Below are 17,799 nucleotides of genomic sequence, written 5' to 3' on the forward strand. Positions count from 1 at the left end.
TTTAAGTAACATTGATCTTTAATGTTTTTTATCCAGAATAAAAGTCATTGTTTCACAGGAAAAATACACAGTTGAACAAGGAGTTGTTGTGCAGCTCCAGGAATCACTAATTTCAGTAAGTCATCACTTGCTCCTGTTTCCATGGGTGGTTTTTATATACAGGTGTACACAGGGGATGATGCTTTTTCTTATGTCTGGATGAGGCTCTGAGGAACCTGGTCTAGTGGAAGGTGTCTCTGGCCATGGCAGGGGCTCAGAATGAGATGATCTTTATGGTCCCTTCCAACCTAAACCAGGCGACATGACTAGAAATAGAACTAGACAAACACTTGCAAGAGAATAATTCACGTACCTCTTGCTCCTTCTGCAGTAATTCCATAGCTTCCCGAAATTTCCTTTCCTTTGCCTCAGTTTCAGCAATGGTGGCCTTGTTCTGGTCCTCGTATGCCATTGTTACTACAGCCAGAATCAAGTTGACTAGATAAAATGAGCCCAGAAAGATGACCATCATGAAGAAGACTACATACACCTTCCCAGAAGCTCTGAGGGTCTGCAAGCAACACACCCCAGAGATAAAACATTACCACAAAAAATACCAAGTAGGCTTTCAATGTGTCTCTGAAATTCTTTAAAAGCACTGAGCTTCCTAGACACGGTGCTTCAGGAAGCTTAAATGGAATTAGAAATTTCTTTGCTATTCTTCCCTGTCTTCCTCCCTCCTCCTACACCCTCACATGTGAATCCTTGATTGTACATCCCATGAAGACCATCAAGGAGGCACTTCTACATTTTTGAAGGACAGTACAGAACCCTTTTAGGATTTTTCTCCAGGAGCAGGGTGAAAGGGCTGGGAAGCACTTCAGCATCCCTTTCCTAGGAGCCACAGGCAGGAGGGAAGACGTGGGCTCGATGCCTTGCAGCTATTCCTTTTATTTGAGGTTTCTTGTCCTCTCTACACATTTTCTGCTTCAACTGATGAAGTTCAGTTCTGAACCATGCACAAAGCTGGTACCTGTTGGTACAGACGCTCCCAGTAGTCCTGGGTCATCAGGCGGAATAAGGAAAGAAAAGCCCAGCCAAATGTATCAAAACTGGTGAAACCATAATCAGGGTTTGGCCCAATTTTACAGCATTTATATCCAGGAGGACAGACCCTAGAATTAATAACAAAAAGTGGAGCAGATAAATGTGCAGATTTCAAGGAAAACTTCAGCTTTATGTAAGAGTTCTGATTATCTTTCAGCTCTGCAGTTCATTAGATTACAAAACAATTTTCTACTCCGGGTAATATTGGCTGGAAGAAGGGATGGAAAGAGCAGCACCCACAATCCAGAAACAAAGGAAGAAGACAGGCTGGAGCAGACCACCATCCCAGGACAGTCCCCTCATTACCAATCCTCATCCCCTTCCCCTCACTGAAAAGCAGCCACATCTCCCTCCTTCCCCAAACCTGCCCTCCAAAATTCATGTTTTGTTTTTCCACTTTAATGCTCATGAGCCTTCACAGAGAGGAATGTCTGTCCTGTGTTATATCTCAGATATTTCACATTTTCAGTTCTCTCATACATCCATGGGAAAGAGGAAGACAATACTTCAAGAAAGTCTAAAAGACTAATTAGATCTGAATAAGCCAACTGCAAGTTCATATTTCATTCCCTACAAGACTTGAATTATCTGACTGTTTGCTATACTTTTTTTCTGTGTTCCTGTTTCTGCATTCAAGGAAAGCTTGGAATTTCTGCTTTTGTCTCACATGACTGAGCAAATAAAGGAGCACTGAGGCAGAGAAAACTTCCAAGGAAGAAATAATCTTAAGTGCACTCACCCAGCACCAGGACCACACAGCAAAATATCCACAGTACCATTTTTTATAGCAAAGTCATCTATTGAAAAACAGGAAAGAAAAATTAAACACAGAGCACTTTCTAGCCTGAATCCTCTATCATTTAATATGAGTAGTGATGAGTAACCAGTGACCTGTAAGAGCACAGGTTTCCTGTGCTCACATTAACTGCAGCAGATTGCAGGATGCCCTGGCCCCACCTATAAACACTCATATGTGTTTGCACAAATTTCACACTGAAGGCAGTCCTTCAATTCAGAATTTTTAAAGATGTTATCACTTTGGCTACGTCTGCATAAAGGAAATGAAGAATTGGAAGACATAGGCTCAAACACAGTCCCAGAATCCCAGAGTGGTTTGGGTTGGAAGGGACTGTAAAACCCATCTCATCCCACCTCCTGCCATGGCCAGGGACACCTCCCACTATCCCAGGTTGCTCCAAGCCCTGTCCAGCCTGGCCTGGGGCACTTCCAGGGATCCAGGGACAGCCACAGCTTCTCTGAGCACCCTGTGCCAGGACCTCACCACACTCTGAATAAAAAAATTTCTCTCTAACTTCTAATCTAAATGTTAAACCAATACAATATTTGGTAAATGTTGGCACAAATTGGCAGAGATCTGGCCCGTAGCAATTGCCCCTCTCCAAGAATGTGTGCAAACATTCCAGGAGTAGAACAGACCAGTTCTGTTTCCAATGAACAACAAAAAACAAATCCAGTTCTGAGAGGGAAGAAAGAATATTTGATTGTGTGAATGTCCACCACTGCAGAGCCAAACAGCATCTCCTAACCCTGCTCAGCTGAGAAATGCAGATATATCCATTAGGATGCTGGAGCTGTGCCCTTTTTGAACTCTTCCCCTATTTCTCCTAGCATTAGTTACTCTGTTATCAGCAGAATCAAAGTAAAAGCTTTAGCTAATAGCTAATTATCTCCATTAAGATGTGGGTTTATTATTCCAGATGTAAGGGAGGTCTCGTGTCCCCCTGGTGCTTCTCAAACCTCTCCTGTGCTCATCAGATAAGTCAGCACGACTCAGCCACCAGGAACCTTTGATATCAGCTCTGCCATACCCTGGAAATGCCCCATAAAGGAATAAATCCCTATTCCCTATAAATCCCTATATAAAGCCCTATATATAATCCCTGGGCTACTTTCCACTGAAATTTTCCTCAGCTCTGCTCCTGCAAACTGAAAAAAAAAGGTTTTTTAAGAAGCTTCAGTGACTGAATTTCAGAGAATCATAATAATATGTATGGGAGATGGGAACTTCCCACAAAATTAGGAGGAAAGCAGTCAATATATATATAAATATATGTATATAAATAGAAATAAAATAAATATAGAATAAATATAAATATGAATATAAAAATCTAAAGTAAATGAATATTAATAAATATATATAAAAATAGCTTTAGAGGAAATTTGGTTTATAAGGCTGTACATCCTCAATACTGTAAGAAAGTCCTCTACCATGCATTAAACCTCTCTGGGCTCTCCTAGTCCTTTTGGCATAGAATTTGAACAACACAAAGGCTGTGAAGCAACACAGATTTTATATTTCTTGAGTTCCATTTCCTTTATACAGCTTCAATGTTCTGCATATACTAAAATATAGATCCTTTTACTTCTTGTTCTTCAGCACAGAAAATCAGAATTTTTAACCCAACTTTGTCACATCCATGGTCTCTGCTACAGTGTTCTAGTAATTGATTGTTTCCTTTTCAGGTTTTCTTTCAATTATGATTTTTACAGCATTCTGTACATGTAAATTTCTTGTTTCTTTTGTGTGCTCTTTTGGTAGGAACAAGAAAAAAAAAAAAGGTTTTTCTCAGAAACTTTTTCTACCCTTTTTTCCCCTGGATTTTGAAGTTATTAAAGAAATCCTGTCAGAACAAATCTCCCACACAGAGTTTGGACAAACAGCAATTCTGGGTGACTTTTTATGTATTTTGAGAGTTCTTCTGGGAAAATTCTTCTCTTCCTGTGCAACTGCTGCTGTGTCTGAACTCACTGGGAGAGATTTTCTTCAGTGATGAAGCTTTCTTCATATTCCTGGCACAGACATTGATTATTTTGTTTTTCCAGTTCTGGGTTTTTTTTTTTTTTTTCACATATATTGAGGCTTCTCTTTTAACACAAGGCTTTGCTTTGCTATTCTGAATTGCATGTTATAGTTGTTCCTCTGAGAATGTTTTGATGCAATTTCAGATCTCTGCTCCATGGTTCCATCACCAGTCTCAGCCAAGGTGTAAACATGAAACATATGTACTGTATATATCTTGTATAAGACATAAAATAAAACACATTTGATACCAGAAAGTAAGTAATTTGATTTTTCAACAAATTCTTCTGTTTTAAGTTCTCACTGAGCAGGAAAATGAAGATGCATGGGCTCTTCAGCCTGTAGTAAAAGGTGAACTTTGGGGAATTACAACAGAGAATGAGCTAATGCGTGTTTCTGTTATTGTCATGTCATTTGGGGAAACAGATCTGGATGTTACTGGAAAATTTGGGAGTGCTTTTTCTTATAATGAAGGGAAGGATTGCATTCCTGGATGCCTGCAAGCTGCTCTGGCAATCAGAAGGCCATTATCAGGTAGTTACTCATCAAAATATCAATCAAAACATCAACATAATTCACAGCAGTGGTTATACATGTGTGCATAGGTGTCTATAGGATCATCTAAAGAAGAGTGAAGGAGAAAAATTACCTGAATCATTAGCAAACTTTTCATAACTTTCCCATGTTTTATTACAAAACTCTGTAGTGTTCCTGATGCACTTTTGCCTGAGATTGCCCTTAAAAATCTGGAGGCCTATGAGGGCAAAAACACTCAGGCAGAAAACGGTCAGGATCATCACATCAGCAAGTTTCTTAACAGACTGGATAAGTGCCCCTACAATGATCTTGAGCCCTAAAAAGACAATGTAAAAAGAAAAAACAGGTTGAAAAACTGAGATTCAAATGCCATACTTGATTAGAGTTAAAGCAATATATAAAAGCCAAAGTATAAGAATTACAGGATAATATGTGGTAAATATATTTGCAATACTAATATATCTAGGATGTGAGATAAATATTTTTTTCCTACTTTCATTGACCCTACAGTTTTTAGGTGTTCCTTTATACCCTGAAAAATATTCACTCAAAAATGATGAACCAGAGACAGTCTAGTTTTCTTTATCCATTAAATTAATAGGCATAATTCAAATGATACTTCCAACACTGGCAATTTGTGAAGATAATATCCAGTCTGAACTCTCCTGGCATGGATTGATGATATAAGATCATTAGGGGTAAAGTTCCTTCAATACCCAGAATTATTTCTTTGGAACCATAACACTCACATCAGGCAAAAGAACATTCTGTAAAGCTGAGATCATAAACTCTGGACAGTATCTTTAAAAGCATAATGAAAATAAACTATATTCAATATTCTTTCTAACACTTGATTCATTCTGTCTGGGACAGATGAATTGAGACACTTTTTGTGTGCACAAATTCAGATGTATCTGCTACTTGTGAAAGATACAGGGGAAAAAAAAAGGCAAAAGGAAACATTTTGAATGAAGAAAAGAATGAGTTGTAAGTAGGAGAAAATACTCAGCACATAAGATTTCTTACCTGGGACTACTGAAATGGTTTTTAAAGCTCTGAGAACCCTGAAAGTCCGGAGGACTGACACACTCCCCAGGTCACTAAATGCTCCCACATACCTGTAAAGACCAGATGTGAAATACCAAGTGGTTGAGCAGAGTTAACAGGGCAGTTTTTTACAGTGATCATTCTTGGATATCAATCTTTCCAAGTGTATTTTAAATATTAAAAAACTACATATCAAGGCTTTTTTCTGAAAGCTCATAAAATAAAAATTGATTTCTTAATTATTTGAGTTTCCCTCTGAGGTGGCTCCTGGCTTGTGTACAGCTGCTTTTGTGTGAGCATCTTTAAACATAATTCATTTAAAATACAAAGGTACCACTCAAAATTATGAATTTACAAATGCTGGCTGAGCTGGTTTGATCTCCTTTCTGTAGCTGCATTTAACCAGTATATAGAAGCTTGTTAATTACCAGAAAATTAGACTTTAACTATGATTTTTGGGGATATAATCGTAATTTAATCTACTATCCTGGTGTCTATACCCATCACCCTAACTGCAAATTAATACTTTCATTCATGGGGTCACAAAGTCTGTTTTTATGCCCAACTTTTACATTTCACCAGTATAAACACATCCATTCACATATATCCACCACTGGGAATATCTTGTCCTGCACAGCTCTATTCCTTTCTTGAAAGATTAAAACATCATTGTAAAACAGTGAGTGCTAAACAAGGGGAAAGGTCAATGTTCTAGACAGTTTCAGGTGCAATTAGGAGCCATGGGTTGGTTTTTAAACCACAGACAGCCTTTTGCACCACAGCAATGAGAAGTTGCAGCACGGAGTCGAGGCAGATGATCCATATTTCATTTGTTCCCACTTACGCCATGACGATAACGGTGAAATCCAACCAGTTCCAGGGATCCCGAAGGAAAGTGAATTCATTTAGACAGAATCCTGTCGCCAATATTTTTATCAATGATTCAAAAGTGTAAATGCCAGTGAAAGTAAATCTAAGGAGGGGAGAAAAGAGCCAAAGGGAAAGAACGGTGTTAGCACCCAAATCAAGAGGCACAGACTATTGAATGTCTGGGAAGAAAGCTGAGACAATGCTGGAGAGAACAGATTTCTGCTGGATTTCTGTGCATTCCAACAGTATCTGGTTCACACAGAGCTGGAGACAATAGCTGACTGCAATCTGGACGTGACTATTAATGTGCAACCCATGAGACACTTTTTGGCATTTGACATTTTGAATTTTTTTCCAAATTCTTTCATGTGAGTGCCCATAATTTCAGAAACACCAAATTCCCAGTTACTAGCTAAAATAAAGGTCCAAATTTCTATCTTCCTCCAGTTTCAAGCAGCCAAGTGAATGTGTGATGTTCTCTGTTATTTCCTTTGGGCACAGAGCAACCATTTCTGTGCAGAATATTTAAAACACTTAGAGGAATACAAGAGTGGAGGGTTTTCAATTTAAGATGGCAATTATTCTTATTAATGGAAAATTATCAGTAAAAGCTCTTCTGGACTTAACTGAGTGCACTTATAATTTCAAGAAGGCAGCGACATCCCTACAGAATTCAAAAGGCTTTCATTTGGTAGTCAGCAAATGCACTAAGAAATTATATGGATGTAGTGCTTCCCTTTTTATTTGGAAAGAAGTATTCTGAAATTATTCTTGAAATGCATTTGAGTGGTAGTTGATGCCAACAACAGATACAACTCTGTTACAGCCTTTAACTCTCTCATAGGTGGAGAAGAACCACAGCATCTTCTGGAGATGTGTATTTTAATACCATGCAGAGCTTTGTTCTTGCTTTTTTTGAAAGAGTTTGCCATTCCAAGTTGTTTCAGTGTCATTTAACATGATATAATAAAAAGAGAATAATTTAGAACTGTTTTTAATACTAAGTATTTGGGAATCTTCTCCTTTGTGTTAGGTGTCAGAATTATCAATATTCATATTCTAACATTTTTGCCAAAGTGAAAAAGTGACAGCTGAAATAGTCTCTAAAAAAAAAAAACCCAAAACAAACCAACAACCCATGGCATTATACATTTCAATAATGACTACTAAATATGGATTTATTGTGATTTAACATTGCAGCACTGAGGATAAAAGATTTACATTCTAACAGCACTCTGCAGGCCAAGTGCTTCTGACAGAACATTTTATTAGAGCAAAACTCATCATTTCAATATAATTAACCAGAATTTTGAAAGACAGCAACTCCCATGTGCTCAACCAGCATCAGTAACAACAGGAAATGCATCCTGATACAGAACAAATAATTGAGTAACTTCAGAAAGTTGGAAAACTGGAGCAACAGAATAGACATAAAGACAGTTCAACAGTGGAATTTAATCTACACTTACTCTCTCCTATAACACTAAAATTATTGTATATATTGTGTTTCAAGACAAAACTATTTCCTCAAATAAAACTAAATTAAAAAACTCCCTTAAGACAAGCAACTTTCCTTTTAAATCTCCCACAAACTATCTCAAGTGAAAGTGTCAAGTCTCAATAACTCAATAAAACTACATAAATAAAAAATATACATACCCACAGATACTTACTCAACATATGTGTTCCATGAAGATGAAGATTTAGATGACTCAGACAGTGCCATGAATACACAATTAGTTATAATGGTGCACATGATAAACCAGGTGAACAATGTAAGTCATGGGAGTGAAGGCAAAGAATACAACATGGATTCAGAAATGTAACTAAATATTGCATCAGTCACTGGCATATTTTCTGGCTTTTTGTTTAAAGCACATGTAAGAAGAGCATGCACAGGTATTTACTGATTTTGAGCCATGTTGGATGACAACACACTACTGCTGTTATTCACAGACTTCTGTATTGATTACAGATCTGCTTCTCTAAGCATTTCCAGCCTGGAAAAAGGACCCTCAACCTCTCTAGGATTGCGTGCAAGGATGCAATTGCAGTTTCATTTTAAGGCATACAAGTTAAACACTTGCTCAGATCACACAGGTGGAGCCCAAACCTGCCTCTGACCTGGCAAAGCTCTTCTCTTCCAAAGGACAGCACGAAATCTGACAGGGTGATTGCAGCAGTCTCAAACAACTCTAGGTCACAGAACCATAGGATATGCTGAGTTTGAAGCGACCCACCAGGATCATCAAGGCCATCTCCTGACCCTTTTCAGGACACCCCAAGAGTCACACCTTGTGTTTGAGAGCATTGTTTCAGTGCTTCTTGAACTCTGTCAGGCTGGTGCTGTGAGTCTGTTCAGTGGGAGTCTGTTCGGTGCCCAACCACCCCTGGGTGAAGAACCTTTTCCTGATATCCAACCTAAACCTCCCCTGGCTTGGCTTCAGCTGTTTCCTTGAGTCCTGTCACTGGTCACTACAGCAAAGAGATCAGGGCTGCCCCTCCACAGCCCCTCACAAGGAAGATGGAGACCACAATGAGTCTCCCCTGTCTCCTCCAGGCTGAACACACCAAGTTCCCTCAGCTGCTCCTCATCTGGCTTCCCCTCCAGACCACCTACCATCCTCATAGCCCTGCTTTGGATGCTCTCTAATAGATTAATGGGGTTTTTATAATGTGATGCCCACGTTTAGCCAGCCCCAGGGGTTTTTCAGGTGCCATCTGCTGGCCCAGAGAACAGGAGCTTGGGCAGCTACCTCATACTTTAACACCCAAGCTCAAGCACATGATTCTGGAGCTGGATCTCATACCTTGTTGTACCACACGTGGGTAATCCATAGGGTAGAAGAGTATGGGAAGACATCTATCTTTGCCACTGTCCATCCTCTCCATCCCCAGAAAAAATATAATTCCTGGCTTTAACTCTAGGCCTGGTCCAGCTGTCGAAGGAGCTGGGCCACTCACGTGGACATGCCAATGTCAGCCAACTTCTGCCCAAAGAAAGCCCCAGATGAGAGGCATGGCTCTTCCAGGGATGTCTGCACACTGCTACGATGACAACCTCGAGTCATTGAAGTTACCTCACACCACAGAGCCAGCAGATGGCTGGAAATCTGAAATCCACACAGGGACATCACAGACTCCACTCTGGGTCTGATTCCCCAAGCTCAGGTGTCCTTCTCCAGTGCCAAACTGGAACAATACACTTGTGATTCCCAGACCCTAAATTTGATATATGAGGTGGGATATTACCTTTATATTCCCAAGGCATTCCCTGCAACAACATTTCCGTAAATATTTACTTTCATATACCACATGTACACTTTTTGAATCTTATTTCCCAAAGAAACTGTTTGCATGGGTTTTTTCTATGTGTTTTCCTGTGTGTGCTTGCCTATCTCAGCCTTTCCTCTCAAAACTGGCCAATGGTTGATTAGATTTGGCATGTGAGTTGAATTTAATTCCCACCTTTGGGTAAGCAGAAGATGAAAAAGAGGATGTAGAATTTATCAATCTTCTCCCTGGGAGAGGCTTCAGAATGAGATACTTGTTTATGACACGTGAGGAAATCAATATCAGAGCTCAAAACACAAATCTGTATAAAATCAGGCTAAATAAGCCAAATACTCACAAAATTTATTTCTAAATATCAAAATAACAAAAGCACCAAAACACTAATAATATCTAAGGCAATTCACAACTAGAATCTGTAGTGAGGAAAAGACCAGATTAACTCAATGCTCTAAAATAAAAAAAACACAGGATTTTTCAGGGTTTTATAACCAAAAAGAGTGAATAAAGCTGATAAAAGGATATGAATGCACTAAAATTTTAATTGCTCTTCTTCGTATTGGATGGAAGGGACTGAAGATCCACAGGGCACGTGTAGCAGTAAATCTGTAGATTGTTTTCTGCTTGTTTAGCACTATGAAAACCTTTTAAAAATAAATAAACAAGAATTTGTCAGAAAGTGAACACAGAACATATTTTTGTGCTATATCCTGTCGTGTCAGTCATGAGCAAGAGCTAGAATTTCACTTTAGCCTGGTTAACTGGAAAGGCTGTGTAAATTTGTTATCCATCAGAAACTTTAACTGTCAGGCAGCAAAATATTCCTTAGCAGAAACTTCTTTTTTCAGCCTTGTGATTTGCAAGGAGCTGTGCACAGATCTAATCTTGCTTTTGATCATTCTCTTAAAATAGAATGAGCCCCTCATTGAGTCAAGATATACAAGAGGTGCAAGGAAGAACTGCAGCCTTCTCATTATTTGCTATTTTTGACAGTGATCCTCTAGCTCTTGGACTGTAGGAATTGGTTCAGTGTTTAACCTCCTCTCAAGTGAAAAGCATATTTCCCAATGGATTCGCTTCCATTTCTCTGTTTGTTATTGAAAATCATATTCTTCAATATGTCAAAACCGAAATATGGAGATTGAGTCAGGAGGTTGTAAGGATTCATCAGCATTGTTTTAAAGTAATTTTTATTTTAAATATCATTTATTTTGTGTGTAAGTGGAACAAAAACATTGAGATGGAGTGAAACACGTTGTTCAAAACTATGGAATTTATGAAAATATACAAAATTATGTACAAAATGTACAAAATTACTATAACTTCCAATTATTATAATTTCTCTCAACTCCCACATTTTTCTTCCTTTATCCAGTTTATTTTTTCTGCTTCTATTCTGATTCAAATGCTATTTGATTTCATATTATTTCATTCTTAAAAATGAAAGTTAAGCTTTTTTTAAAAAAGATTACAGTGCATCATTCAGCTGTTTAACCTAGAAAGGGATGAGAGTTTTATAAAGAGGTGTAAGCAAAACTCTGATATATTGCCCATGGAAACTTTTGGTGATAGAATAAATTAAATTAAATTAATTAAAAATAAGATCCAAGTATCTTGGTTGGCTCTAACCTTATGATCTTTGTAGTACGGGTCGAGATCCTCCAGTGGTTCCCCAATGAGCTCTGGAGGAGGATTTCCATATAGAGCTGGCAACTTCTGGAAAGCTTTTAGGTCAAGCTGAGGACGTGATTTCTCCTTAGATTTCTGCTCTGTAGCATTTCTTTTACAAATCTTTTTGGCAGCAATTCTCTTTTTGATGGCTGCCAAGGATTCCTGAGTGAACCTACGGAAGTTGTTGGTACCAGGTAGCAAGAATTCAGCCATTTTTCATCCTTCTCTTCCTGTCACTAGTTCTGTCCAAACAATAGAAACAAGTAGAAAGGAAGTCAAGTAACTCCAAAACAGGGAAGTTATGGAAATGAAACAACTATTTGCCCATGCATGGCTAACAACATCAACTTTCTAAACCATCACCTTCTACAAAGAAGAAAAAAAAGAAGAAAATATAATATGATATATATGATAAATACCCTTTTCATTGAGCCTTCTCAGTATTTTTTCTAATTATATGTGCAGATAGGATGTGAGCAAACCTCTATAAACTTAGGAGTGTATTTGGAGCACCTCACTTAAGATAAACATTATCCTAAATGCTCTTGAGCTGCTCAGAAAAAAAGCCCTACTCTTCTGGTTGAGCCCAATATTTGGAAAAGGGACAGTAAAATCCATCAAACTGCACCATCAAATGTGTGGAAGCTGTCAGCAACAGGAGGACAGTAAATTCAGGTATTGAATTTACTAATGCAGATGGGGATACTCAGACGGAAAGTCCATCCTGGTGGAGCCAGCACAGGAATGAGCAGCATCCAGGAGGATTTCATTTGTCACCCACAGAGTCAGTACTGACTGACATGGAGCACAGAAATGCTTGATCTGACAAAGTTTATCTTTTCTGCCTTCCTCTCAGAACAAAAATGAGAGAATAGACTAGAAAAAAACCCACTTTGCTTTTTTGATTAAGAAATCTGGCCAGGTTTTGGATAGAAGCCATCCACTAAACACAACCTGAGTGCTGGCTCTGCAAGGACATTTCTCTAAAATATTTTCTTTGATTATGACCTCTGGGAAGACACTGTTGATTCAGTAAAGGGTCAGGGATCTCCTGAGCCAGTGCAGCCCCACCTGCACACTGTGCAATGATCCCACCTGGCTGAGGGCTCTCCCTGGGGTGGGTCAGTGCTGAGCAGGCACAGGTGAAGATCACTTTAGAGACACAGTCTGGTTTCTTTCATTCAGTTTTTTCATTTAGAAGCTGCCACCACCCCTTCAAGTATGCTTCAAATTTGACTCCAAAACAGCAATGAGAGCTTAATCTTGACATTTAAATCCTCCTGCCTGAACATCTGTTCTTCCACCTTTCCTTTCCAGACGCTACATGGAACACCCCAGGAAAACACAGCCTGAACCAAGCAGCTTTATTTTACTTTGTAAACAATTTTTTCTGTGTGTGCTGACTGCCTGTATCTTCCCCAGCCACGCAATGCCTTTTCATTTCTCCCCAGACACAACATGATTTCAGTTGACCTCACATTGCTGAGCTGTAGGAAACCATTGCTATGAGAACAACAGCTGGAGGCCAGTGACAAACTAACTGCAGTGAAATTGCTCCATTTTTGCAGTCTGCCTGCCTCTCCCATTAAAGCAGCACACGAAATTATGCATATGAGAAATAACCCTTCCTCCCAGCACAAATTAGCATCATTTCTGGAAGAGAAATAGGACAGTCAGGCAAGAATACTCATTATTCTCTACTTTTCAGTATCAGGTTAACAGTCTGGAAGCTGTGTGTATTATTACAGGAAAAACAAAAAATACAACATCACCTTGCAAGATTTCAAGCCTTCATTTGGACTTGAAGGTGGTGTTTGATTTGTTGATGTTCAGTGTAATTTAGATGTTGGGGTATCAGTAGGAGCTGTGAATGATGCATGAAAAGATGCAATTTCTGTGCAATGCGTGGAGGGAATACAATAATTACTTTATTAGGCTTTGTGCCAAGTTTTCCAAACATACCCATCCCTCCACTTCCATATAAGTTTACCTGACCTCAAAAGTTCACCATTAAAATTCTGTGTTGCAGATTTCATTGTGGTTTTATGTCTTCCCTTCCATGAAACCATCTTGTGACCTTCCAGAAAAGAAACTTTGATTCTCACACCATTTTCACTCAAGACTATTCCAGGATAGAGGAGATTCCAGGAAAACAAGAGGTTTTCTGGCTAAAGCCAAGGATGTGGAATTAGAAGGAAGCACAAGAGCACAAAGAGCCTGGACTCCTTTGCCAGAGCTGGAGACCAGGCACGGATCTCTTTCCTGGTGGTTTTATAAATTGCTTCAAACAATTATGGAAAAATTAATTTTTCAGACATTAAGGGAAGGAAATCAAGCCCTGAGCTGGTTGTCTCACATGTCAGCAGCAAAATTTCCATGAGAACAGCTGCAAGCCATGGAGCAAAAGGCTAAAACTACACTTTTCATCCATGGGCAATTCTGAGCTAATCAGCCTAATGCTGAATAAAATCCAACAGTTATTAGAAATTGAGAAATTGGGAAAAAAATGTCCCTGATTCATTCAAGTGTCTAAAAAGATCCCCAAAATAATTTCTGTTACTCATAGTCTCAGGGAGGGTAGCACACAAAAGACAGTTGAGATGTATTTAGTTTTTATGCGACCAGGTATCAATGGAGCAATTTGACCTAAAGAAGAAAAAAAATGTTAATGGAAAGTCATTTTCCCCCATTATGTCACAGAAGAAACAAAGTGCCATTTTGGCCTTTTCTCAAGACTACTTACAAAACCGTGTGATATTTAATACTTCTTGAAAATTTAAATTTTTTTTATCATTGGGTTTCCTGAAGACCAAACACCGACCATGAACTCACCGTGACCAAAGAATAATTATTTAAATTAAAAACCACAAATAAATGAACAAAAAAGCATTTATTATTTGTTCTACCAGCTGTCAAACATACTTTCTATGAATTATTTCTCAAATTCCAAAATTTGTAGCTGGATATATTTCCAAAGTAAGGATACCTTCTTCCAAATGTGTTTTCCTCTTTAGGAATACTCATTGTGAAGAGACCAAGAAACAAGGTTATTGTCAAAGATATTTTTGCTCCTCTTATTGCTATAACAATTACCCCAATTCAATCCCAGTTAATGAATGAAATTGCTCTCAATTATTTGTTTTTATGTCTTTGTCATCTGTAATAAAAAAAGGTGAAATTGTTGACTATTCCTGTGTTCAGCATGACCAAAGTAATTAGTGTCATCAGAGTGGCCAGGATTACCTTGTTTATTTTTGTTTCTTTCTTTCTTTATCTTGGAAGATTGTTACTGTGCTTCACTTGGGCTGTGTTGCATCTTTCTACACCTGAATTTCCAGAGGAGAAGTCAAATTTTTCTAGAACTGAATAAAAAAAGATGTAATAGCAGATCAAAGTTTCTGTAGAACTGTTCTACTCTTTCCCCAAAAACGTTTCTGTGTTTTGAGGCAGGTGATTTAATCAAACCAAACTGACATTTTCTCAATGGCTCATAAGATACATATTAAAATAACACTTGTGTATTAACACATGTAACTTTTTAATCAGAGAATAATTTGTGTTGAAAGAGGACCTAGGAGGTTCCTCAAAATGGATAAGTCATGAGGTCAGGGCTTTACCCAGACAAATCTCCAGGAACAGACTCAGCACAACCTCTCTGAGTAACCTGATCCAACACTTGACTGTCTCAACACATTTGCATCCCCTTTGTTTTAATTTATGCCTCTTGCCTTCCCACTATACAAAACTGTCACAATAAAAAAAAAAAAGAAAGAAAATATTGCATTCATAGAATAATTGAATGGCTTGGGTTGGAAGGGATCCTTAAGATCATCCAGTTCCAATCTCCCTGCCTTGGGGAGATGCCCTTCCACTATTCCAGGCTGCTCCAAGCCTTGTCCAACCCGGCCTGGGACACTCCCAGGATCCAGGGGCAGCCACAGCTTCTCTGGGCACCCTGTGCCAGGGCTTCCCCACTGAATAAAGAATTTCTCCTTAATATCTAGTTTAAATTTCCCCTCTTTCGGTTTAAATCCAAATCCATTGTCCTGTGACTTGATTCTCTTGTCTAAAGTCCTTCTCCAGCTCTCCTGGAGCCCCTTTAAACACTGGAAGGGGCTCTCTAAGTTCTCCCTGGAGCTTTTACTTCTCCAGGCTGAACAGCCTCAGCTCCATTAGTCTGTCTTTTATTTGAAAGGTAAAAGGCACCCCCAAAATGCCTCTCTATAAGGAGAGCACATATTACCCCTTCTGCAGCCCATTCAGCTCCTTCCTCTATTGCAGCCTACAAGGAACATCTCCCAGGTCTGATTATCACCACCCTGTGCAGCTCTACTGAGATTGCCAAGGAAGGCAGACCCCTCCTTGCAATCAACAAAATTGTGAATTGAGAGCAGCTAATGATGACTAAACACAGAGATTAACACAGACACATGAAGAGTATAAAAAAAAAAACAGCAACAGATTTTTATCACTAGTGTCAGATAAATCCCCACTCTTCAAACTGGGATTTGCAGTTTACTGTTCTCAGGGCTGGAGAATGAAGGTAGCAAACAGTGTGGAGAGTCACAAAATAATTCACCTGATAAAGCCATTTAGCATTCTTCCAGAAAGCCCCTCTGTGTGGGACTCATTTCACCTCAGTGAAGACATCTTGGAGTTACAAAACTACACCTCCACAAGCTCCTGCCTGCTGACACCCCTTTTCACATTTCTTTCAGAAAAGAAATGCCAGTTGACTACTACAACTGATGACCTGAGATGTCTCAAGTGAGATGAGATAAATTCAACTCTTTGCATCCATTACACCTACTCCTGTCACTTCCCCTACTAATGGACAGCTGCTAAACTTCCAAAGATTGGTGATTGTACAGTCAGTGGTGGAACTGGGAAACATCATTAGTCACCAGACTGTGAACACATAAAAATTCTATGATTGCTTAATATTGAATTGTCTCATTAATGACTACTTCCAGCACAAGCCTTCTCAGCAATTAGTGAAGCGTTAAGTCACATTTTCTTTTGCCTGGTAAGGGGGCACTAATTTTCAGCTACTTTGCTATCATAAATAATTTAAATCTGTGCAGAGATCACTTTCTGTAAGTGCTTGAGCAGTCAATTGACAAGTTGTCAAATGGCCAGTTGCGAGCACTGAGGAAGCACAGAGTCCCTGTGGCAGCACAGGAGTGAACCTGAGAGAAAAGAGCTGAAAAGCTGTTAAAGACCACAGATGAGTCCTTTACTGCAGGAGTTGGGATGAGTTAGGTGTAATCATCTGGTTATTAACATCAGCCCGTGAACTTTAACTGGTAGCTTTGGTGTCCCCAAGGAAATAGCCAAGGCATGGAAACAACCTGTTGGTCATCAAGAAGCACAAAACCCTCCAAAGGTGACTAGAACAAGATTGTAAAAGCCAACAGCAAATGTGACAGTGTCATTTGAACTGAGTCATCATCATCCAGGCATTCCCTGCCCATCCTTGTCCCTAAGGATAGTGGGTGTAACCAGAAGACAAGGAAAGCTTGGTTGGAAAGTCCATGAGCCAACAACAGGATCCAGAATTGTCTCTTCAACCTCTGAGGAGCCCAGGGAGTGGAGAAGACTCCAAGGAACCCCCACAGATCAGGACTTTGGTTGTTTATAAGTTGACTTATAAAATCGCATATATTTGTGGTTAAAATGTGATAATATCTCAATCCACTGATGCTCCACACTGTGGCTTTTTATGGTGGCAATTGCACAAAGAATTGAAATAATATTCTCTTTCCTCTGCTGTTATCAAGGAAACTGGTCAGATGCTGGTGAGATGACAGGGAAATTAACCTCAGGTATGAGGTTTCACAAAACAAACAAAACAGGTCAGGACCCAGCCCTCTCCTAACCTGAATAAGAAATTGAATTTATCTTGATTTAGAAGTGCCATACCAAGAAATATCAGCAGGTCTGAGGGCAGATTTAAGACTTGTGGCCAGACAGTGTGAATCACTCATTTTCATCACTCTGAAGTGGGGAAGGGGAGGAGGAAAAGGAGAAGGGGAAAGGGAAATTCATTCATTTCGCCAAACTTGGCAGGCAGGGTCCTGCCCGAGGATGACAGTGGAAGGAAGGAGAACGTGCTGCAGGTTACACTTGGCTGCCAGGAAAGGGACAAGCTGTGATTTTTAACCATATATTTTCTACAGTGCTGTTCTGAAAATCTTCAGATTTTATGGATATTCAAGCTTTGAAGCAAACAGGAGGAATCAGAGTTGTCTTTGCCACTAAGGAATGAGAGCTGTGCTCTTGCTGCCTCTAATATCTGAGATCTTAAGGACATCCATGTAGGAATTGCTGCAGTTTTTAACTTGGAGTTTTTTGCATTTGAAATTTAGGTTTTTAAAGGTCAGGCTGGAAATATGTCAGATTTTTTTACTTTCCACATATAAGTAGTGTTTCAAAATTGTTTATAGTGATTAAGGGTTCTATAAATTTATAACTCA

The 17,799-nt window shown here is 39.1% G+C and overlaps 1 protein-coding gene across 1 annotated transcript in view; it reads right to left on the reverse strand.

Annotated features, from left to right (window-relative positions):
• Positions 1–11,536, reverse strand: part of LOC102099829 (sodium channel protein type 5 subunit alpha-like) — a 32,600-nt gene extending 21,064 nt beyond the window's left edge. The window contains exons 1-9 of the mRNA XM_088054185.1: positions 11,282–11,536; positions 10,176–10,296; positions 8,035–8,140; positions 6,336–6,464; positions 5,471–5,562; positions 4,557–4,760; positions 1,826–1,883; positions 1,013–1,154; positions 353–550 (exon numbers count right to left, since the gene is read on the reverse strand). Coding sequence (XP_087910311.1) covers positions 353–550; positions 1,013–1,154; positions 1,826–1,883; positions 4,557–4,760; positions 5,471–5,562; positions 6,336–6,464; positions 8,035–8,140; positions 10,176–10,296; positions 11,282–11,536 — 1,305 coding nt within the window. The remainder of the gene's footprint in view (positions 1–352; positions 551–1,012; positions 1,155–1,825; positions 1,884–4,556; positions 4,761–5,470; positions 5,563–6,335; positions 6,465–8,034; positions 8,141–10,175; positions 10,297–11,281) is intronic.
• Between the last annotated feature and the right edge of the window lie 6,263 nt (positions 11,537–17,799).

Source organism: Pseudopodoces humilis, chromosome 1 (genome assembly GCF_049639895.1).
Source record: "Pseudopodoces humilis isolate 2021_Gansu_Grassland_sample_001 chromosome 1, ASM4963989v1, whole genome shotgun sequence".
NCBI classification, from domain to species: domain Eukaryota; kingdom Metazoa; phylum Chordata; class Aves; order Passeriformes; family Paridae; genus Pseudopodoces; species Pseudopodoces humilis.